The 22,805-nt window shown below is 55.9% G+C and overlaps 2 protein-coding genes across 2 annotated transcripts in view; one reads left to right on the forward strand and one right to left on the reverse strand.

Annotated features, from left to right (window-relative positions):
* Window positions 1–8,516, forward strand: part of SEC14L5 (SEC14 like lipid binding 5) — a 38,418-nt gene extending 29,902 nt beyond the window's left edge. Inside the window, exons 13-16 of the mRNA XM_018041040.1 lie at window positions 902–1,036; window positions 1,679–1,906; window positions 3,095–3,273; window positions 5,694–8,516. Coding sequence (XP_017896529.1) covers window positions 902–1,036; window positions 1,679–1,906; window positions 3,095–3,273; window positions 5,694–5,802 — 651 coding nt within the window. The 3' untranslated portion in view covers window positions 5,803–8,516. The remainder of the gene's footprint in view (window positions 1–901; window positions 1,037–1,678; window positions 1,907–3,094; window positions 3,274–5,693) is intronic.
* On the reverse strand, window positions 13,028–22,090 carry NAGPA (N-acetylglucosamine-1-phosphodiester alpha-N-acetylglucosaminidase). The gene is made up of 11 exons (XM_018040949.1): window positions 21,956–22,090; window positions 21,397–21,852; window positions 20,301–20,440; window positions 19,245–19,353; window positions 18,058–18,186; window positions 17,436–17,641; window positions 17,284–17,331; window positions 16,083–16,211; window positions 15,794–15,925; window positions 15,643–15,706; window positions 13,028–13,827 (listed from the first exon to the last, which is right to left on the reverse strand). The coding sequence occupies exons 1-11, from the start codon at window positions 22,039–22,041 to the stop codon at window positions 13,617–13,619; spliced, it is 1,710 nt and encodes a 569-aa protein (XP_017896438.1). The 5' UTR covers window positions 22,042–22,090; the 3' UTR covers window positions 13,028–13,616.

Below are 22,805 nucleotides of genomic sequence, written 5' to 3' on the forward strand. Positions count from 1 at the left end.
AGCTGGGGAGGACCCTGCTGACTCTTTGGAGGCAGAGCTGGTCTTAGAAGCTGCCCCTACGAGAGGTGACTCCTCTCTGAAGGAGGGACCTTATGCTGGTGCTTTCAAGCAAAGCTGAAGTTTCCCGGAAGCTCAGAGACCAGGCCAATCAAGGGCTTACCCTTCTGAATCCCCATCCAGTAGGTTGCCAGGCAGAAGTCAGCATTTAGCTGCTGACTTTGCAGCCTCTCCTGCAAGGGGAGGAGACTCAGATGTCCCAGTGGCCTGGACCCAGGAGCTAGTGTACCCAAAGGGACTTATTTATTCCCAACTTACAGCTACACTGCAAGGGATGATCAGGCAACAGTTTCCAGGGGAGGTGCCCCCAGACCCTTTTTATCACTCCCCCTGGGGGTGAGGCAGGGGGTGACCCTTATCTCATCTGATGTGGGAGGGCAGGTCCTTTCCCTTCTCCAGCAGAAATCTCAAACAGGACTTCCCTTGTGGTCCACTGGTTAATAATCTGCCTGCTAATGCAGAGGACATGGGTTTGATCCCTGATCTGGGAAGATTCCGCATGCCTCGGAGCAACTAAGCTTGAACTCCGCAACAAAAGAAGCCACTGCAACAAAGAGTAGCCCCTATTCGATGGAACTAGAGAAAATCCACACACAGCAATGAAGACCCAGTGCAGCCAAAAATAAATAAAATCTCAAAGAGCAATCCTGCATGCTTTCAGGGTTAAAAAATAAAAACAGAGAGAGACATTTCCTAGAAATTTTGCCAAGCTTGCCAGGTCTCTCCGATTGTCAGGCTCTGTATGCATGTTGTAAGTGTGGTTTCAGGGGTCATAGAGCGCCTTCCTCTGGGTCAGCCAGGCCTGGCTGGGCCCTGACTGTCACCCGGTGTCTTTGTCCCCCAGTGTAATGTCCCTGAAGGAGGACTGGTCCCCAAGTCCCTGTATCTGACGGAAGAGGATCAGGAGGATGAAGACCAGCTGCGGCAGTGGAGAGAGACGTACCACTCGGCCAGCGTGCTCCGCGGGGCCCCACATGAAGTGCTGGGGTCCCGGGCTGGGAGGGCCTGCTGGGCTGGGTGTCATCTTAGGTCAGGGACCTTGAAGCAGAGACTGAGATGAGGGTTCTTGTGCCCATGACTTGTAGAGGATCAGCCTCAGGAGAAACCCTTAAGGAGGGTGGTGTGTGTGCTAAGTCGTTTCAGTCGTGTCCAACTCTTTGCCACCCTATGGACTGTAGCCCGCCAGGTTCCTCTGTCCATGGGATTCTCCAGGCAAGAATACTGCAGTGGGTTGCCATTTCTTCCTCCAGAGAATCTTCCTGAACCCGCATCCCTTACGTCTCCTGCATTGGCAGGCGGGTTCTTTACTGCTAGGGACAGAAGCTAAGCCAAGAGCTGGCTGCAGCCATGGTCCAGCCCAGTCTGATCCGAGGGGAGAGCGGTGCAGGGGGCTGGCCTCGGTACCCACACATCAGCCTGTCATTGGCTGTGGTCACTCTGGCACAGGGAATCATCCCAGGTGATTCAGACGGAGGTGGATCTGTTTGTCCCGAGCAATTCTTGGACTTGGGGTGGGGAATAGAGACCAGGGTGGGCACCCAGACACCTGCAGCTGACTTCCGCATCCCAGCCCCCTCCAGACTGGACATTCAGACCTCACCTGTCACCTGTCCCCTTGCAGGTCACTGTGGAGATTCTGGAGAGGGAGTCAGTCATCACCTGGGACTTCGACATCCTCCGCGGGGACGTGGTGTTCAGTCTGTACCACGCCAAGCAGGCGTCCACGCCCAGCCCCCGGGAGCCTGGGGCCAGGGCCGGCGGGCAGCTGACCGACAGAGGCTGGGCCCTGGGTGCAGATTTCAGCTGCGTGGAGGCCCCCCTCATCTGCCGGGAGGGGGAGAGCATCCAGGTCATCTCTTGGGTCATTTATTCATTCATCACGATCACGCAGGACCGAGTGTCCGCTGCATGCCAGGGTTCTGGGGGAACAGCAGTGCACAGATTGGACCTGGTCCCCGGCCTCAGAGACCCCACAGGACAGTGGGGGAGAAAGACAGATGCAGGCAGGTCTGAGACCTGGCACCCCAGGGCCCCAGCTTCAGCGTCCTCCCGAGACTCTTGTCAGAGATGCAGGTTGCTGGCCCCATGCCGCGTGGGCGGGCTCAGAAGCCCTGGGCGCAGGGCCTGGTGTCTGCCTGCTTCACGTCTGCCTGGTATCCTGATGAGCAGTCATGTTTAGCACCCACGCAGCAGGGAGACTGTAGGTCTGGAAACAGCACTTGGGGACGTGCCACCAGAACTTGGGCCACCTTGCTGACCACCTTCCCCCCACACTCCATGGTGCGTGCAGGTCAGCATCACTGGCCCCAAACACACACACACACGCACACACGCGCTGGTGAGCAGTGGAGATCTTGCTGGAGGTGTCATAGGAGAACTGGACAGATGACTGTCACATCACACACCAGCATCTTCTGCCCCCGGGTCCCACTGAGCATCAGCCCTTTTACAAAGTTGCTCTTCTCATAAAGACTGACACCCTCCTATCTGGCTGTCCCTCTGCCCTCGGCAAACTCTAAACACCTTTAAGCTCCCTCTCTGTGTGTGTAGGCTCAGTTGCTAAGTCATGTCTGACTCTTTGAGACCCCATGGACTGCAGCCTGCCAGGCTCCTCTGTTCATGGGATTCTCCAGGCAAGGCTAGAATCTCCAGGGGAATCTTCCCGACCCAGGGATCGAACCTGCATTTCCTGCATTGGCAGGCATGTTCTTTACCATCTGAACCAACTGGGAAGCCCATACACCCCTTTCTCCAGGTTTCCTCAATTTGCAAATCCCACTCAGCAGGACGAAGGCCCAAGAAAATCCAGGTTTTTAACCAAACCACACCTCTGTAGTTCCTGCAACCCCTAGGCCCTGACTTCCCTGCCAGATTAAAAGGGAGGCTCTCAGTTGCCATGGATATGGGGTAACAGCAGAGGGGAAGCAAAGGTGACTTTGGGACACGCCAAAAGGAAGGATTTGCTGGCGGGCTGGCTTAGAAAGGGGCCCCCCTCCCTGGGTGGACCGGGGCCTGAGGCTTGGCTGCTGTGTTTCAGGGCTCCCACGTGACCCGGTGGCCTGGCGTCTACCTGCTGCAGTGGCGAATGCACAGCCCCCCTGCTCACGTGGCCTGCAGCCTCCCGGGCGTAGAGGATGTGCTGACGGCCCTGCACAGCCCCGGCCCCAGGTGCAAACTGCTCTACTACTACGAGGTGCTGGCGTCTGAGGACTTCAGGTATGGGGCCCCCCGACTCCCCACCCCCACCGCCGGGCCGGGCCTGCAGCACGCCCGAGGTCCCTTCCTTCCAGGCTGGGGGCACTGCACTCACCTCCTCTACTTGCCCTTGAGCTTCTCTAGGGCTGGGGCTCTGACGTGGGCACTGATAAACTTTCCAGTGGCTCAGCCCCTTATCATGAGTGATCGTATCACTCTTCTGCTTCAGCCTCAGCTGCAGAAACTTCCCTTCAAATGAAACCCCAGACAGAGGCCCAACACAGCAGACTGATTGGGTGGGCGGGAGAAGAGGGGCCTGAGCCCTCTTATTTGTACCTTCCCTCACTCCTAGAATTCCATCAAACTGGGTTTGGACTGCTCTAGAACATTCTAGAGTTATGGCTCACAGACAACTCTCCCCCAGTGTTGCTGACAGAGAGACAGGGAGGTCAAGACCTCCAAGCACTTCCGGCTTGCTCTGTGACCTCAGGCAAGTCACTTTACTTCTCTGAGCCCCAGCTGTTAGACGGGGACCACTGGATCCCCTACGTCATGCAGTTGTCCTGAGGATAAGATGGGTGGGGGAAGTCTGTGCGTACAGTAAGCACTCAATAGTGGTTTCTTCCAGGCCTTGTGTTTTATCTTAAAAATTTTTTGTAATTTATTTAATTGGAGAATAGTTACTTTAGAATATTGTGATGTTTTTTGCCATACATCAGCATGAACCGGCCACAGCTTGTGTTCTATCTTTTAAAAACAAATGTGATTTTGCATCCTGCCTTATGACATGGCTGTGTCAGTTTCCTTCTAAAACTGACGCTTCAAATTCTTCTGTTATTGTCCAGTCACTCAGTCATGTCCGACTCTTTACCGTGGAGTAGATTTGAAGCTCCAAGAGGATGTCAGGTCTGGACCTACATCCCAGGTGGAGCTGCAGGGATTCTAGGGGCACGTGTAGCCAGCACAGGATATGCTGGGCCGGGAATTTCCTGGCAGTCCAGTGGTTAGGACTCTGTGCTTTCACTGCCTAGGGCGTGGGTTCAATCCTTGGTCAGGGAACTAAGAGCCCACAGGCCATGAGCAAAAGAAAAAAAGAAAGGAAATGCTGAGCCAGCATCTTTACCCCAAAGGGAGACCGCACAGTGTGTCAAAGGGTGGTGTTTCCCTGTTTGGGAGGTGGCCTGTTTTGGCCACTGGGCCTCAGTGTGGGGGAGAGAGACTGAGGCCCAGAGGGACTCAGACCTGTAGACACATGTATCAGGGACTTGCTGCCTCCGGGACAGCAAGTGGAGGCCAAGGGGTGGGCTGGAACTGCTTGCCAGCCTGTCTTGTCTGGTCAGTGTGGGGGAACCTGCTGCCCTGACCCTCAATAGCCTCGGGAGAGTCCTAGGTCAAGGCTGCCCTTGGTGGGCAACTGGTGGTCCTAGAGGGACCAGGCAGACAGGGCCCGCCACCCTGAAGCAGGAGGCCACGTAGCCACACGGGAGCAGTGATGATGCCAGGAAGGTCCTCGCCCCCCGGTCACACTCCAGGAGGTGCTGGTGGCCTGGACACAGAGCTGTCAGAGCCCAGGACCAAGGCAGGCGCAGGGTGGGTGAGGGTGCAGGGCTTTGGGGGAGGCTCTGGGAAGTGACACTGGAGTTGAGATCTAGGCCATGTGCACATGGTCACATGGCTGTGGGGGAGGGGCTTGTCAAAATGCAGACTCGGATGGCTTAGCTCTTGAGGCATCTCCAACAAGCTCCAGGAGACGCTGCGCTGCTGGTTCCCAGACCACGCTTTGAGGAGCTAGGCCCTAAGTCTGTATCCTCCAACCCGACAGCTACTAGCCAGAGAGAGCAATTTAAACATAGCGATTAGAACTAAATTAAATTAAAAATTCAGTTCCTGGGTCACACTAGTCACATCTCGAGTGCCCAGCAGCCCCACATGGCCCATGACAGCCGTGCTGGAAGGCGCGGTTATGGGACGCGGCTGTCATCACAGGAACGTCCCCTGGATGGTGCTGCTCTGTGGTCTGGGTGGCATTTGACTGGACAAAGTAGGTGGGAGAGGAAGGCTTCCGGCAGTAGGTGCAGACACAAGGTCCCGAGACAGGGGAGGTGGGTGTTGGAGGAGCTGAAAGGAGGCGGAGGGGTGAGGCTGGAGATGACAGGGTGCCCTCTGGGCCATGCTGGGCCCCTGGGTCAGTGAAGCCCTTCAGAGGTGGGTGGCTCACCTGGGAAGGAAGGCCCTGCAAGGCAGTGGGCCAGTCTTCACGTCTCATCACAGTCTCACCTGCTTTTCCCTCTGCACTTGCCCTCTGCACCCAGGGAGGGTTACCAGCCTTGTGGGAAGAGCCCTGGGGCTTCATTGGCATCATCCTCAGCTTTCCCACCGCTCCCAGTGGCCCCAGGGCCAGGTCACCACCAGAAGGCAACGTGTGTGTCCTTCCTCCCCAGGGGCTCCATGTCCAGCCTGGAATCCTGCGCCAGCCGCTTCTCTCAGCTCAGCGCCGCCACCTCCTCCTCCTCAGCACCATCCCACAGCAGCTCCCTGGTGTCCAGGTAGTTGCGACCGAGCCCCGTGGGGCAGCCTGGTCGCCTCCCACGTCCCCATGTGTCCACGAGGCTGTGTGGCCTGCAGCCCTTGGTCTGGACGCTGCCAAAGTTGGGCTATCTGGAGGCCCCCATTGGCTCTTGGGGTGTCGAGGACAGAATCATCTATGACCGGGCTTCGAGTACAAAAAGGCAAGGGGTGGGCGGACCCCATTCATGTCTGGGGGCTCAGGGAAGTTGTCGGGCTCAGTAACCCCCTCCATCTCTGGTCCAGCTTCCTTGGGGTGGCCTCCTTCTCAGGCAACCCCGGCACTGTTAGTTTCCCTCTTTCCCTTTCCCGCAGCTCAGCTGCAGAAGAGAATCTGTCTCCTGACCAAGTTCCATCCAGCCTCCCAGAATTGAGTCTTATCAGCCTGCTTGAGTCCCAGGCTAGTCCCTGAACCAATCACGGTTGCCAGCGGGGAGCAGAGAACACTGATTGGCCTGCAGGGTCTGTGTTCAGTCTGGACCAATCACTGGGGAGGAGGTACAGTGAGGGCCCGCCCAGACCACATGCTTGTCCCCACCACCTGGTCTGAAAAGCACAAGGTGGGTTCTTCCAAGACTTTTAGGGTTCCCCTCCCCAAGAAGCAGAAATGATGGGTGTACACCCTGGCATCCAAGCCTACAGTGATGCCCTGGGTCCCAGGATATGCTGGCAAGCAGTTATATAAGTTACAGGCTCCACTTTCTGTGGGGAGCCACCCGCCATGGATGTGAAATGCATTTTCACAGCATGTGGCTGGAAGGTCTAATCCTGACCACCCCAGTGGAAGGCCCAGTGTTTTTGCTGAATTCCAGGCAATGATGAAGCAGTTCTGGTTATCTTTATATTCTCTGAAGGTCCCTTTGTCTCCTGGGAATCTCCTGTTTAATTATGCCTTTTTGGGTTGTAAGTCACCTCCCAGCAGCTTAAACAAAAAAAGGGTTACCATTCATGGGCACTTGTAACTGACCAGTCTAAAAGGTCTTGCTTCAGCTAAGACTGGATCCAGGCTCTCAACATGGCATCAGGACTCTCCTGTGGGGTAGGGTCTATGACTTTGTCACAGTTGCACTGGGGGCAAATCTGATCCTCAGTACCAGCTGCAATATTGAAAGACTCTCCTTAAGTTCCTGCATGGGAGGGGCATGGGTCTGAGGACATTTCTCCTTTCATTCCCTGGGCCTGCAAACAGGTAACAGGTCAGAGGTCATCACTGGCATCCTGCAGTCTGATCTGGCCTGCCTTTAGTGTTTTTGGTTTTTGCCTTAACAGGAGCAGTAAGGAGCCTTATGCCTCCTTTTTGAGAGCCTGCTCTCCTCATCTGTCTCAGGAAAGCCCCAGCTCAAACAGGCTTAAGCACCAAAGGGTAGCAGTAGCTGGGATGCACAGGCCGGGTCATGCTTCAGGTATGGCTGCATCCAGGAGCCCTCAGTGGCCTTAGGCTCCTGTGCCCATCCTCAGCCTCGCCTAGGCCTCTTGCCTCTGTGTCAGTTTGCATGCTGACCTTGTTCTCTCCTCAGCTGGAGGGAAAGGTGACTGCTGGCAGCCCCTAGCCTACAACCACAGGGCTCTCAGTTTCTAAGGCAGAGAGAGATGCTCCATCTCAAATCCCAGGGAAGGCTCTGACTGGCCCTAAGCAAGTCATGCGGTCACTCCTGTGGACATATTGGCTGAGCAGCTGGGAGCCCTGGGATTGACATTTCTTCCAGAAGCAACAGGGGGGTGGGGGAGGGCCAGTCACCCAATGGAGAAAGAGAGGTGGGCCAAGGAGCAGCAGGTGGCCACACTGGTACCTGCTACGGTTTCCCTCCTGTGCTGGAGCATCAGCAACCAACAGCTACCCTTCTTAGCCCTTCAGAGGCTTGGGATTAAAAATCCAAGGAAGGAGATGCTGAGCTCTTGGCTTCTCAACTTCCCCAAACCTCAGGGCTGGAAGCCCCCTGGGTATGGCTTCTTTCTCCATCTTGTTCATTAGCCTATTGTGGCCAGGACACAAATGACCCTTTAGCAATAGGACCTGCCCAGGCACTGAGTTTAGGAGCCTGAGTCTTAAAATTTCAACAAGGTGGGATTTGAGGCCCAGCCATCCTTTCACACGAGCTGTGTGACCTTCAGCAGGTGACTTAACCTCTCTGTGCCTCAACATCCTCATCTGTAAAATGGGGATAGAATAGTGCCTACCTCATTCTCTGGGTTGCAGTGGGACGAAATGAGGGTGGATGTGAAGTCCTGGGCCCGGCGCCCAGCACACGGAAAGCTCTTAATAAAAGTAGGTAGTTATTCTGATAGTTTAATGCTTCTCATCCAAAGACCCGACTCCATCCTGTGAGAACGCCCATCACTATCATACTCGCCATGCATCTGGAGAGAAGCATGGATGCTGTTTCCTTCTGACTTTCCCTTTGCAGAAACTGCATTCTCCGGGCATGCCCACTTGTCTAGAAGGGCCTCATTCCGAGTGGTGTTTCCCTCAATTGGCTATACAGTGGTCTCCCCACAGGTTGAAATAAGGGGAATTTGAGGCTCCCTCCCACCCCACCCAAGCCTGTGTCTGGAATTTCTCCCCCTGTCAAGTGAACTGATCACACAGTCTGTCTCAGCCAGGAAAACACGGCATTTCTTGTTCACCTGATCGTTTGCTCCGACTGGAAGCATTAAACGCACCTGAGTGTTTGCTCCGACCAGAAACATTAAACGTTTTAGATTTGGATACCCCTCTGTTGTCTGTTGCCTAGGAGGTTTCCCTGGGTTTGTTCAAGAATAACTCAGCTGTTGTTTAAAAGACTCAAGAGCGTGTTTAACAGGGACCACACCACCCTCAAGGGGTTGCAGATTGGTTTTTGGAGAAATTAGGGGGAACACACAAAAATCCCATGTTTAATATAGAAGCACAGACATACTGTATCAGTTTCCTAGTGCTGACAAACCAAATTACCGCAAACTTGGTAGCTTAGAACAACAGAAATGGATCCTCTCTCAGTCTGGAGGCCACAAGTCTGAGATAAATGTGTTGGCTCCCTCCCATGGCTGTAGAGAAGGATCCTTTCAATTTCTGGGGATGCCTGGTGTTCCTTGGCTTGTGGCCACATCACTCCTGTCTCTGCTTCTGCAATTTTTAAAAAAAATATGTATTTAGTTTTTTGGCTGCTCCAGGTCTTAGTTTTGGTGTGGGATCTTTAGTTGCAGTGGGCGAACTCAGTTACAGCACATGGGATCTAGATCCCTGACCAGGGACCAAACCCAGGCCCCCTACGCTGGAAGCACAGAGTCTCAGCCACTGGACCAGCAGGGAGGTCCCTTTGCCTGTCTTTACGCAGCTTCTCCTCTGTGTGTCTTTGACGAGGACCCCAGTCATTGCATTTAGGCCTCAGTCTAAATCCAGAATGATTTCCTCTTAAGATCCTGAAGCAAGCACATGGGCACGACCCACCAAGGACCCTACTTCCACATAAAGTCACACTCTGAGGTCCTGAGTGGACATGAATTCTCGGGTGACACTGTTCAACCCACTGCATATACATACGGTGCAAGAACAGACACGTGCAGTCTATCAGAATATTAAATACAGGCCTCAGGGCCCCACTCAACCCCGAGTTGTGGGGGTGGGCTACAGGAGGCTCCTGGCCAGGTGTCCAGGTGAAGGCAAGGGCCCTGCTATCCACCTTCCTGGGCTGCTCTCCCCTCTCCCTTGGGTTTTGCCCAAGTCCCAGAGATGCACCAGAGTCCTGATGTCAGGAGTGGGCAGGGCCTGTCTAGGGTGCCCCCCATCCTTCCTGCGAGCTCCCCTGGGAGCCAGAGGTGGGTCCTGGCGGCCACTAGGTGTCACAGGATTCTGGGAAGGGTCCCTTGTTTTGGAGCAGGAGGCCAAGGGCCATCAGCTGAGGGTGCAGAGGTATGCTTCCTGTGGCCCCAATGGGCCCCCTATCCACCTTGGCTGCGGTTACCAGCCGGGTCCACTGCACTCACCCCTCCCGCTTCTCCATGCTGTCCCGGTGCTGTGGGTGAGGGGTCTCCGAGGAACAGCCAGCCACCCGTGGGCCTGGTGGGTGATCAGAAAGAGCTCCCTGAGGCCGGCGAGCTGGGGTCAGGTCTGAGCCGTGGGCCCTGATGATGTTGGTCTCCTCCCAGAAGGCTCTTGGGGTTTGGGTCTGAAGACAGCAGAGAGCAACACAACCTGCCTCCCTGTGGCCTGTGGGCTGCCTCTGGGACCAATTCTTCCTCCAAGGCCAGGGGCCTCTGCAGAAGAGGTAGGCCTCATGGTGCAAGAGGCTCCTGTGAGAGTTTGGGCAGAGCCTGGAAGGAGCTGGAAAGAGTTGGAAGGAAAGGCGCTGGGTGGCTCTCTAACTTCTCCCCAGGCCATTTCCCTCCCCTCCCTTCAGTGCCCACCAAGGCACTGCTGAGAAATGTGGGTCCCCAAAAAGCACCATTTGAAACCCCTGAGTTCTGGAGGCAGGACACAGACCCCTCGAGAGTCCAATGAAAGCAGCTGCATCAGGACTGCGGAACCCACCCAGCGACTCCAGGATCAGAATCTTTTTCTGGGGTCCCTCCAGATGCTCAGATTGTATACAGAGCAGCCCAGCGGCTGAGATACCTGTCACCATGGCAACTGCCCAGCACAGAGCACTCTCCAGGTTCCCAGTCAGACCCCCAGGAATTCTAGTCCACCTTCCAAGTTCTGTGCCCAGGGGTCTTCCATCACCCCAACTTCTATCACTTTGGCCTGCAGCACCTACTGTAGGACCCAAGCCTCCTGTTCCCTGTAGGGGACATCACAGGCTGGCACGGTGGTTGTCCACCTGCTGTCTTCAGTGGGGAGACAAAGACACACAGACCCACAGACACATCCCTGCAGGAACTCAGAGGTTGGGAGCTGGCCTTGACATTCCACTTCTCTGAACCAAACTCTTCCTTTCTAAAGTGAAACTAGAGAATTCCCTGGCAGTCCAATGGTTAAGACTGGGTGCTTTCACCGCTGTGGGCCCAGAGTTCAATCCCTGACTGGTGAACTAAGATCCTGCAAGCTATGTAGCATGGTCCAAAAACAAAACAAAACAACAAAAAATGAAACTAGACCCATATTACAGCAACTCAGCTGCAGCGATGGGCTCAGTCAGTTTCCCGCATTCATGCCCCTTTGCAGCTTTTCATCAAGGGGTGAAGCTTCAAGAGGCAGCTTCACATCTCTGCCTGGATCCCTGTCTCCACCTTGACCCCAAGTCTGAACCTGACCCTGGAGGATGAGGTATTAGAGCTATGTCTGCAGCTGTGGTCACTCCAGACCAGGCCCCAGTTAGTGGATGGCCGAGACCTGAGTGAGCCCAGCTGGACTCACTGATTCTAGGCCAAGTCAAGAGAATCCCCCAGGTGACCCTAGAAGCATGAAAAACTACTATTTTTCCCGAGGAACAATGACTGGTTGTTATTTTCAGCCACCAGTTTGGGGCGGGTTTGTTGTTCAGCACTAAATTGCCACTACGGTTGACGGGGCTTTCCAGGTGGTAAAGAACCCACCTGCCAAAGCAGGAGACAGGAGACACAGGTTTGATCCCTGGCAAGATCCTCTGGAGGGTATGGCAACCCACTCCAGTATTCTTGCCTGGAGAATCCCACGGACAGAGGAACATGGAGGGCCATAGTCCATATGATTGCAGAGTTGGACACGACTGAGATGACAGCAAGTTTGGTGAGGGCCCGCTGCCTGGCTTGCCGACGGCCGCCCTTGACCACGAGCTCACGTGGCCTCGTTCTTGTGTGTGTCATGTTGCAGAGGGGGCTCTCTCGTCTCCTTTTATAAGGTCACCACCCTCACAACCTCATCTAAACCTCATTTAATGAAACCAAACGCCCCACCTCCTAACTCCATTGCACGGCAGGTCAGGGTTTCAACATACAAACTTCAGGGGATGCAAACATTGAATCCACCACGTGCCTGGATCTACCTGAGAACCTGCTGGAAGCAGCAGCACTGCCCTCCTTGTACCCTCTGCATAAAGCTGCCAAGCACACAGCGGGGTGTATTATGAGGCAGGGTGTCGCGAGGCACTTCCTAAAGACCCTCTCAGGCCACAAGTTACAAGCTCTAATCTCACAAGGATGCAGGTCACAGTCAAGGGAAGCCAGCCGCTGGGGCTGCAATGAGCTGTAGAGGACACAGATGGGGACCGGCCACTCTTGGCTTGGATGACATCTCGTTGCCTCTGAGGGCGTCCTCTGATGCTGGGATGTCAAGCTTTTTAAAAAATATTTACTTACTTGCTTATTGTGGCTGCATCTGGCCTTAGTTGCGGCATGGGGGAAGCTTCACTCCGTCAGGAGGGAGTTTTCATTGTGGTGTGTGGGCTCGGTAGTTGTTCCCTGTGGGCTTAGCTGGTCCTTGGCTTGTGGGGTCTTAGTTCCCTGACTGGGGACTGAGCCTGCGCCCCCTGCATTGCAAGGTGGATTCTTAACCACTGCAAGTCTTCCTCTCACTCTTTTCAAAGAGAAACCAGAAATCTGGAGTTGTTAATCTCTTGACTTGTAACTGTTGCTAACTAAATTTTACTAAAACACACAGTCCAGATGCTCACAGCCATCACCTGGGAGCTTGGTGAGACCTGGAGTCTGGAGCGCGGCTCCAGGCCAGAGTCTACATGTATAACAAGCTCTCCAGATGACTCAGTGAAAGTCGCTCAGTTGTGTCTGACTCTTTGCAACCCCATGGACTATACAGTCCATGGAACTCTCCAGGCCAGAAGAGTGGAGTGGGTAGCTGTTTCCTTCTCCAGGGGATCTTCCCAACCCAGGGATCAAACCCAGGTCTCCCGCACTGCAGGCAGGTTCTTTACCAGCTGAGCCACCAGGTGATTCAAGCACACTTGAAAGTGAGAACCTGCGCGTGTGTGCCAAGTCTCTTGTCGTGTCTGATTCTGCAGCCCTATGGTCTGTAGCCTGCCAGGCTCCTCTGTCCATGGGATTCTCCAGGCAAGAATACTGGAGTGGGTCACCATGCCCTCCAGGGGATCCTCCTGACCCAGGGACAGAACCCGCATCTCTTATGTCTCCTGCATTGACAGGCGGGTTCTTTACCACTACCACCACCTGGGAAACCTCTGGATTAAACAAAATGCATCAGGGAGCTGGATGTGCCCATGACTCAGACTCTGGTTAAGCAGTCCCCCACGTGTTAAGGCCTAGGAGCCCCTCAAGTCCACAACTGCTAATTCAGATGAGGTTCTTTCATTATATCAATTTATTTTTATCAATTTATTCAAGTGGTAAAAAAAACCCTCTCAGTGGCAGGGCCAAACAGAGAGCCTGTAAACATGATTTCATCCCTCCTCTCTTCTAAGGAGCTTCCTGCGACAGGAAACACCATTTCAGTGAGCAAGTTCGGTGACGAGGTCTGTTTAAAAAGGGTCCCGTGATGTGGCCATCGTCTCTTCAGTCCACCCCCGTCCAAGGGGAACGGCTGGACCCTGCCACTTGGCTGCGGCACGGTCATCACGAGTTCCGTTGGCAGCGGCTCCGGCCCCAGGAGGCGGAGGCTCTTTGGCAGCAGCGGGCAGGCCCTGGGGGGCAGGCCCCATGAGCAGCAGACACAGGCAGGCGGGGACGGAGGCAGGCCCTCCGGGAGCGCTGGATTGCGTGTGCCATGGCAGGCAGCCAGGCGCGGGGCTGAGGCACGTTGCTGTCGGAAGCCTGGCTTGGCACCCAGGTCACGAGTACCCAGATGCATCGGTGGCCTTGGGACTTCCTCTTGCAGAAGCCAGAGCTCCTGGAAATGAGCCTCGGGAATAGGACATGACTGGCAATGGGAGGCTTCAGTCCTTGAAGGGGTTACAGGAGTCACCCAGCTGCTCCTTCTCAGCAGCCAGGTGCTCCCCGTTCACCTCCTGCAGCGGGTGGTAGACGTAGGCCCCGTCCAGGTGCCGGCTCCGCGAGGCCCTCGACCCCAGGAACAAGGACACATTTGCCGCCGTGCTGATCAGCAGGAGGAATGCCAGGGCTAAGGTGATGGCCAGCCAGGTGGTCCTGTGGGTGGGAGAGAACACGCAACAGGGGTGCTGGATGTGATTCGGGCTGGGGCAGCGCTGGAGGGGCTCCCCCTCCCCCACTTTACTCTTCCAGAACTGGAGCACAGGATCAGGTGCCTCCAGGGACCACACAGGGGGAAGCAAACGGGCCTGCAGGGGTGAGGAGCGTACTCCACACACATTCAGAAGCAGCGCGGACAGTTATTATGTGGGACAAACCTTGCCTGATATCAGGCCCCCACCTTGCCTGGTATTTCAAGTGAAGTGAAGGAAGTGAAGTCGCTCAATCGTGTCCGACTCTCTGTGACCCCGTGGACTGTAGCCTACCAGGCTCCATCCATGAGATTTTCCAGGCAAGAATACTGGAGCAGGTTGCCATTTCCCTCTCCAGAGGATCTTCCCGACCCAGGGATCGAACCCGGCTTTTCCACATTGGAGGCAGACACTTTACCGTCTGAGCCACCAGGGAAGCCCTTATTTGAGAGCCTGGTGGGCTCCAGTCCATGGGGTCGCTAAGAGTTGGACACAATTGAGCGACTTCACTTTCACTTTTCATTTTCATGCACTGGAGAAGGAAATGGCAACCCACTCCAGCGTTCTTGGCCTGGAGAATCCCAGGGACGGGGAGCCTGATGGGCTGCCGTTTATGGGGTCGCATAAAGTCTGACACGACTGAAGCGGCTTAGCAGCAGCAGCAGCAGGGAAAAACAAAGATTTTGACATGCACCTCCCTGAGTTTCAGATGCTGCTAATAAATGTTACATTGTACAGGGCACAGAACACACAGCTGGGGACCTAATCCACCCCAAGAGGCAGCGGTTTGCATCCTGGGTTCCCGAGGATGTTGGCAACAGAGGCTGGGCCCTCCAGAATCCTCAAAGCAGAGCAGCGAGGACCCACACCCCTTCTTCCCAGGCAGGGAGCTGGCGGGGTGGGGGCGGTCCTTCAGTGATCTTTCTTCCTTCATGTGAATCTTGGTCTGAAATCCTCATGCAGCAGCAGACATAAGCTGGCTGCCCAGGGTGGGGCCTGCAGCCTGTCCCTCAGGCCCCCACAGCTCCCCTCCCCTTGCTGTGGGACCCCGTGGTCTCATACCTGAGACCCGAGCTCGGGGTGCAGGGCTCCTGGGCGCCCCTGTCCCTGCGCCAGTGCGTTTTCCAGCACACCTCCCGGGCTTTCCTCCCAGCCCTCACCCAAGCACCACGTCAGGATCTCCAGGAAGGACCGGGGTTCTGAGTTTTGTGATGAGCTCCCAGGCTCTGCCTCCAGGCCAAGGGGTTTTTCATTCACACTGACACCTGGTTTCCACCTCGAGGGGGCGGGCCAGGCACTGCCCTGGGCTATGGGAGGGACAATCATGAAGAGAGGTTCTCCAAGGGGGGGTCCCAGACCCACAGCATTGGTTCTTGAGCCCAGCTCTGTCTTCTAATACACACCCCCTACCTGGACGTCAAGTTGAAGACCTGCGCTAGAAAATAAAGACCCCACACAAGGGGTAAACACCCCCAGGTGCCAGAGAAATGACGTGAATTGCTCAGAGCTTCTGCACCGAAGCTGAGAAAACAAGGCCACACCCAGCCCCCTTGACTCCACTGCGGAGGTGGCCAGGGTCCTGCTCAGCGTCTCCCTGGACGGCTCAGGTGGCTGCATCAGCTGGGACTCTCCCCAAACTTACGCCGGAGAACTGTCACCTGGGTGCCCAGCAGCCACCTCCTAGCCCTGCCTGGGCCCTGAGCAGAGGCCACACCTCAAAGGCGGAGGGGTGGGGGGGCTTTCTTCCCGCCCCTGCCCCAGGTCCCACTGAAGCACCTACCTGGTGAGAAGGGAGAGTTCTCCTGCCCGCACAGTGACCTCAGGAGGTGGGAAACACTCCTTCACTGCAAGAGGCCAGGGGGAGGCTGAAGGCTGGGAGAAGAGGGGTCTGCCCTCTCCTGCTCCCCGGGGGGCCCTGGGAGGGGCCGTACCTTGGGAGAAGAGGCTGCTCAGGGTGGGTGACCAGTTGACACTGCAGTTGCCAGTCTGGGGGTCGCAAGGACACTGGTGCTCACACTTGCAGGGGCTCTGGCAGCCTGGCCCGTACCAGCCGAGCGGACACTCTGCGGGGAGGAGCCAGGAGGACAGCGGTGGGGCCCCCGTGGCCAGGCCTCTCTCTGCACTGTCAGGATGCGCCCGGGTGTGCAGAGCCGGGCTGACACAGGAGCACCCCCTGGGTGGGGCTCCCTCCTGGCTGACTCAGGGCACCTTCCTGCTTACCCTGCACACAGGTGTCTCCAGTGAAGCCAGGGGGACAGGCGCAGGCCCCCTGCACGGGGTCACAGGTGGCTCCATTATGACACTGACACTTCTGGGCGCAGTCTTCCCCGAAGAAGCCACTGGTGCAAGCTGGGGTGGGAAGGCAGTCGTCTCTGCCAGACCTGGCCCTGCCCTCCCATCCCAGGCCGGGGCCCAGGGGATTGAAAACGCATCTTCATCACCCCCAGGGGCCCTGCTGGTTCACGTGTTCTCCCAAAAGGCAGTTCTGGAGAACGTGCCACGTGGCAGGGCTGAGGCCACGCCCTCGTGGAGCCTTTGCTCTGCTTGGGCAGCGGTTTCTGGTCTAGGCAGCCAGTGAGCCAGAAGGCACGCATCACAGGACGAGTGGGGATGCGTGCACTGGAGGGAGGGGTTCAAGTGCGGCAGCAGCGGAGGACTGAAGCAGCAGGCTGGGGGGCTGCCGAGGGCCTGATCTGGGGCGTGCACGGGGCCGTGGCCAGAGCACCCGCAGCCTGGCAGGCCATGCTGGGGAGTGCAGACTCTCCACTCAGTGCCAAAGACAGCCGCTAAGGATTTAAGCCACAGGTGACAGCAGTCCTGCAGGACACAGCTGAACTGTGTCCTCCCAGAGACAGCTTCCAATTCCAGAACCTGTGAGCGTGAGTTTATTTCAAAATACTGTCTCTGCACATGCAATTAAGGATCTCAAAATGGGGAGCCTCCTGCATTTAAGATGGACCCAAATCCCAGAGGCCTGGGTCCATGTAAGATAACGGAGAGGAAGACTGGCCCCAGACAAGGGAGGAGGCTGTGCCTGTGAAGTCAGAGACAGACTGGGCTGAGGCAGCCACAGCCAAGGAGCGCTGGGGCCACCGGGAGCTGCGAGAGGCAGGAAGGACCCTCCCCCGGACCTTTCAGGGCCAGCGCAGCCCCACTGAGCCCTTGATTATGCAGTGTTGGCCTCCAGAACTGTGGGAGAATAAAGGACTGTGTCCATCCCGAGTTAGTGGACTCTTGCTGCAGCAGCTGCAGGTCACTAACATGGTGATTTACACATGGGGCGAAAGCGTGAGACAAGAGCGAAAAGACTAGTAGACCAGGAGGCGGGGATAAAGGCAGCTGAGGCTTGCAGCTCCCACGATCACCCCCGCCCGAGAGCCCCAAGAGGTACCAGGGAGGAGGCTGGCCTGGGGGCGCTTACCCTCACTGCAGTTGGACCCTGTCCATCCAGCTTCACAGTGGCAGCCAGCTGCCAAGACAAGACCAAGAAAGCCGGGTGAGGGCTGGGCCGGGCCGGGGCCGTGAGAGCAGGGCACCCGGGCCGGAGCTGCCTCCCACAGAGCCACCACTCACTCTCCGTGCAGAGCCCGTGCTGGCTACAGTTGGCGGGGCCGCAGTCCAGCTCGTCGCAGGCAGCACCCCGCCAGAAGCGCCCTGTGCACCGGCAGCGCCCCTCCACACAGGTCCCATGGCCGCTGCAGTCTGGCGGCTGGCAGCGGGGCGCGTGCACACACACTACGGTGGACACGCGGCGGGGACAGCGCCACATGTTGTCCTGGCTGCAGGAGGACAGGAGTGTGAAGAGAGGCTGAGGTGCTGGCCACCCCTCAGACCACCTGCTGCAGGGCCTGAGGGCTGCCTCGCTTCATTTCTTCTCCAGCCTTTTATAGGTGCTTCCCACCCCAGGGCCTTTGCACACACTGTTCTGGACCCAGTCACCTCCACACCCTCCAGCTCTCAGCTCATGATTCTCTATCCTCAGGTCTTCCCTCATCACCTGCCCCTTCCACTGGCCCCGGGCAGGGCTGGTACACTATGTATACCACTTCCTGTAAGCAGCAGGAAGCTGGCATCTCAACTTCTCTATTGGACCCCCAGAGCCTGGCAAATGACAGGCACTCAGTATTTGTTGAATGAGATAGCTGGGAACAGGCCTGGCCTTGGACCCTCAGCAAGGGGGCTCTGGTGGGCTTACCAGTGATCAGAAGGGTAACTGGCCAAGGTCCCGTTGAGCACGAAGGTGGCAGAGCCTCCTCCATCCAGGTTGATGGCGTTGACCACGTCCTGTTTCAGCAGGAACTCTGCCATCTCCCACAGGTTAATGCTGTGGCACAAGATGAGCACTGCTGACCTTGCGGCATCTGCTTCCGGGTTAGTGCATCTTACTTTCCACAGTGGACAGTATCACACACCCACTACGGCAGGCAAGTTTCTAAGTGCTCCCCCTGCCCAAGGTGCCCTGTCCAAATCTCTGGAAGCTATGACTATATCCAGAGATCAGCCTCATGATCGTGTTACGATACACAGCACAACTGTCCACACATGGGGACCCTGTCCTGGATGATCTGGGTGGTCCCAACAGAATCTCAGGAGTCCTTAAAAGCAGAGAGCTTTCTCAGGCTAAGGCAAAAGATGAAGTGAGGGAGACTGGAAATACGAGGGGGTTAGATGGATTTGACACACCTCTGGACCCTGAAGATATACAACAGAAGAGTATACATATGAGGAGGAAAGTGGGCGGCCTCATGAGTGCGGGGGCCCCTGACAGGAATGACTCAGAGACCTCAGTCCTACAACTCCAAGGACTGCATTCTGCCAACAACCTGAGTGAGCTGCCAAGACAATTCTTTCCCAGAAGCTCCAGATAAGCCCCCTATCTGGCCAAGAACTGGATGTTGTCTGTGGGACACTCTGAACAAGAGAACCTGGCTGAGCACCACCGCTCTCCGCCGACTCCTGACCTATAGAGCTCCAACCTAACAAATCAGAGCTGTCTGTGCCAACCCGTTACACAGCAGCAGCAGAGCCACTCACTTTACAGAGGAGGAAATGAGCTCAGAGGGGCCAAGTAACTTGTCCACGGCCACAGAGCCAGCACACGGCAGAGCTAGAATGGGGACCCAGGTCTACTCCTGGCCTTGTGAGTAGACACTTTGCGATGATTTCCTTTCACCCCAACCAGAGCTCAGGAGATGAGGCCCTAAGTCAAGGAGACTGAGAGCAAATGTGTGGAAGGTGATGAGTTCGTGGAAGTGGGACAGACGTAGGGACCCTCTGCTGGTGGGAAATCAGGGGACGGGTGGGTGTGAAGATCCCCAGGGAACATCTGAGGGTCAGAAGGGCAGCTGATGGTGGGTTGAAGCTCCTCAGAGCAGGACTCACCCCCGCTGCTCCGTCTGCCCATCCACATGCAAGAGCACCAGCTGCCCCTTCCGGTCGTGGCCCACGGCTGTCCTGGCTGAGATCACGTTCACAAATCTGCTGAAGGAACCTGAAGGAGACGCAGCCTGGCTGATCGCCTGGCCCTTCGGGAGGCCTTCTGGGCTCTGCCTGCCACTTCCTGCCAGTCTGACACCACTCTGCACCTCTAGGTCTGTGTACCCAGCTATCTGCCTGCCCCCGAACCCCGCCCCAGTTCATCTCCACAGAGCGGGCAAAGGGCTGTTCTCCAGTGTAAATCAAGCAAGATCAACCTCCAGGTGAAAACACTCCAATGGCCTCCACTGTCCCAAGTCCAAACTCCAAATGCCTCACGGATGCCTGGCATGACTTCCCTGGGCTGCTTGCTCTACCCCATCTCCTGGCGGTCTCCCCACAATTCCCTGCAGACACCTTCTGTTCCTTCTGGCCAGACTGGGCTTCTCCCCAGCTCTTCTCACAGCTTGCTCCTTCTGAGCTAAGCCACCTCCTCCACGAAGCCTTCCCTGACCGTACAATCTGAAAAAGCCCATTTAAACACCTAGGCCATGGCAGACCTTCCCTGCCCCAGTATTTCACATCTCAGTGGTTCTCAAAATCCAATGTTAATCAGAATCACCCAGGGAGCTCCTTAGAACACACATTCTTGGGCCTCACCCCAGGGATTCTGATTCTGTAGCTTCAAGGCAGAGGGGGAGGGAATGAAGTTCTGTGTTTATACCAAGATCCTGGGTGACGCTGATGCTGCTGGTCCACAGACATTTTAGGAATACTCCTCTACTGCCTTGTCCATAGCTCCATTCCTCCAACTTCCTCTGTCTTAGCACTAACCACTTCTTTTTAGTATACAATATATTTCCTTTCTTATACATTTCATGAAGCAGGGATCCCCATGGATTCCCAATACCTAGAATGGTACTTGTGGAAAGACTTCCCCTACCACCCTTGTTTTCAAAAGACTTATTGCCAACACCCCCACTCATCACCCACATCTTATGGTACTCAGTGTCCCCTTCCCACCTGTCTCCTGGGTCTCCTCACACTCAGCCGCCTGACTCTCATTGATGTAGATGCTGCCGTTGCGAATCAGCCACACAACCCCACTCAGCAGCTGCACAAACGGATTCTCAGTGTCCAGCACCTCCTCTTCAGACAGATATCTGGACACAGGGAAGCAGCGAGATTCAGTCAACAGCAGCGGCAAACTGTGCATAGTGGGGCTCCCCATCCCCACCCCCTGCTTGGCTACTAGATTCCTTCTGATGTCCAGGAACCTGCCTGGTCCTAGAAGCAATCTTTGCAAACAGTCCACATATCCCAGTCTACATGTCACTTAACAGAAACAACCAACCCCAATAGATCTCAAGTCGACCTGTAGCCCTCAATCTCTCAGGCTGTCACCCCAGCCAAATTACCATCTGATGCCTGCAACAGCCTCTTAACTGGCCTCCTTGCTTCCACTATGGCTCAACCTGCTTAGTGTCCGGCAGGGTCAGAGCAAGCTCTTAAGTGACCAAAATCAGTTCTGTTCTCCTCTGATACTTTCCTCCTTCCTTCCGTCTCTCACACACCAAGCCCCTCTCCACCTCTGACCCTTAGCATCTGCTGTCCCTTCTGGCAGCAATGCTCTTCCTCCAGTTTTGACCCTGGTTGACCTGTGATTAAATTTCACATTAATTTTCTCATGTGCTTAAGGTCACCTTCTCAGACCAGTCTTTTCTGATTACCTTCCCTAAACTCAACTCTCTATTTACAGTCAGTTCATCCTGTTCACTGCTTCACTGCTTATATAGAATTTAAATTAACTTAAGTATCTCTCTGGATTTTGTTTAATTTTCCACTAGGATTGGGGGCTATGTGTGTTCTTTTTTGAAGGCAAAGACTGTTTGCTTGTTCACAGCCCTATCCCCGGTACACAGCACACAGACCGACACAAAGCAAGCAGCATTCCAAACTGGAAGACGAATGGACTACAAGGAAGGTACTACCTTCCCCTTCCTGGAGATGCGGAAACGGAGGCTCAGCGTGGTTAGGCGACTTGAACACAGCGGCACGGCTACCTCTCGATTCTCAGGCCCTCTGCCCTAAACAGTTACCGGACACCCTGCCTCCTCACCCGGTGACCAGAGTCCCGTCGCGGCGGATCCCGAACTGCGCGTTCTGCAGCCCCCCGGCGCTGCTCACCCGCCGCCCGCCGCTCACCACGTTGCCCAGGCACTCGCCCGTCTCCATGCCGAAGAAGCCGCCGTTCTGGGCGACGGTGCAGCCCGATGGCCGCGCCGTCTCCTCCACAGTGGCGCGGCGCCTCGACGCGCAGCCGCCGGGTCCGCCGGGTTCCAGGACCGAGAAGGTGCGCAGGGGCTCGGGCGCTCGCGTCAGGTGACCGGGCACCGCGCGGTCTGCGAAGTACGAGACGAAGGTGCGCACGGAGGGGCGGTGGGCGCTGGCGGCCGGGGCGGCCGGCGGCCAGCTCTCGTGCTCCAGGCGGCCGGCGTGCACTCTGGTGCAGTCCCGGGCGAGGCGCGCGCGCGCGCGGGAGTAGGGCAGGAGCACGTCGTCGTCGCGGGAGGCCCTGCGGGGATTGGGGGGGGCACACAAGAGTTCGGAGTGCTGTGCCCCGGTCTGGGGGACCGCCCCCCCACAACCGGACTTGCCCCCGCGAGTGCTGTACTCACCCCGAGCCGAGGTCGCCGGATGCTTCCAGTAGGAAGCCGCGCAGCGCAATGAAGAAGAGAAGGAAGCGACCCATGGAGGGCGCCATGTTAGACTCGGACCTCCGGTCACGTGAGCTTACCCCACGTGACCCAGGACCAAGCTCGGGTGGCAGCTCTTAGCTCTGAAGCATTTGTACTTCTTCGGATATCGCGAGATATCTTCCTGATAACTTGCTGTGTTAATTTTTTTAGAGGGGGCGGGGTTCAGGGATGGCGGGAACATTCTACGTTGTAATATTGAAGTCTACGGGAAAGTTGACAAAGTAGGATAAAGAACCTCTGTGTACTTTTTACTTGTCTTTACCGATTGTTACCGTTTGCGCTTCATTCATAATACACATTTTTGGAACCATTTCAGCCAAGCTGTGGACATCATGAAGCATCACCTAGACACTTTTTATCTATCGCACCTTAACACTTTATGTATCCTCTGTGAGGATTTTCTTACATAAGCACGGGTCAAGTAAAATTAGGATGGTTCATACCGACAGAATTCTATTAACTAATCCACAGGTCACATTCAGATATTTCCAGTTGTCCACATAATGTCCTGTATAGCTAGCCAAAGGCGGCGTCCCAGGTTACGGTGGCCTTTTGGTGCCTCTCTAATGCGCAAGCCACACAGAAGCCAGCACAAGTGTTCAGGTGCCAAAAATTCACCAGCAAACATTGGTGTGCTGCCAACTTCCGGGAAGTCCCCCCGTTCCCAATCAACCAGGAGTTGCAGGTGACTTTTGCTCTTCTCCCTACTTAGATGTTTGTCACTCCCTTGCCAAGTTGTTACAAGTGTAATGTGCGTGTGTGCTAGTCA

The sequence above is a fragment of the Capra hircus genome, chromosome 25 (genome assembly GCF_001704415.2).
Source record: "Capra hircus breed San Clemente chromosome 25, ASM170441v1, whole genome shotgun sequence".
NCBI lineage: Eukaryota > Metazoa > Chordata > Mammalia > Artiodactyla > Bovidae > Capra > Capra hircus.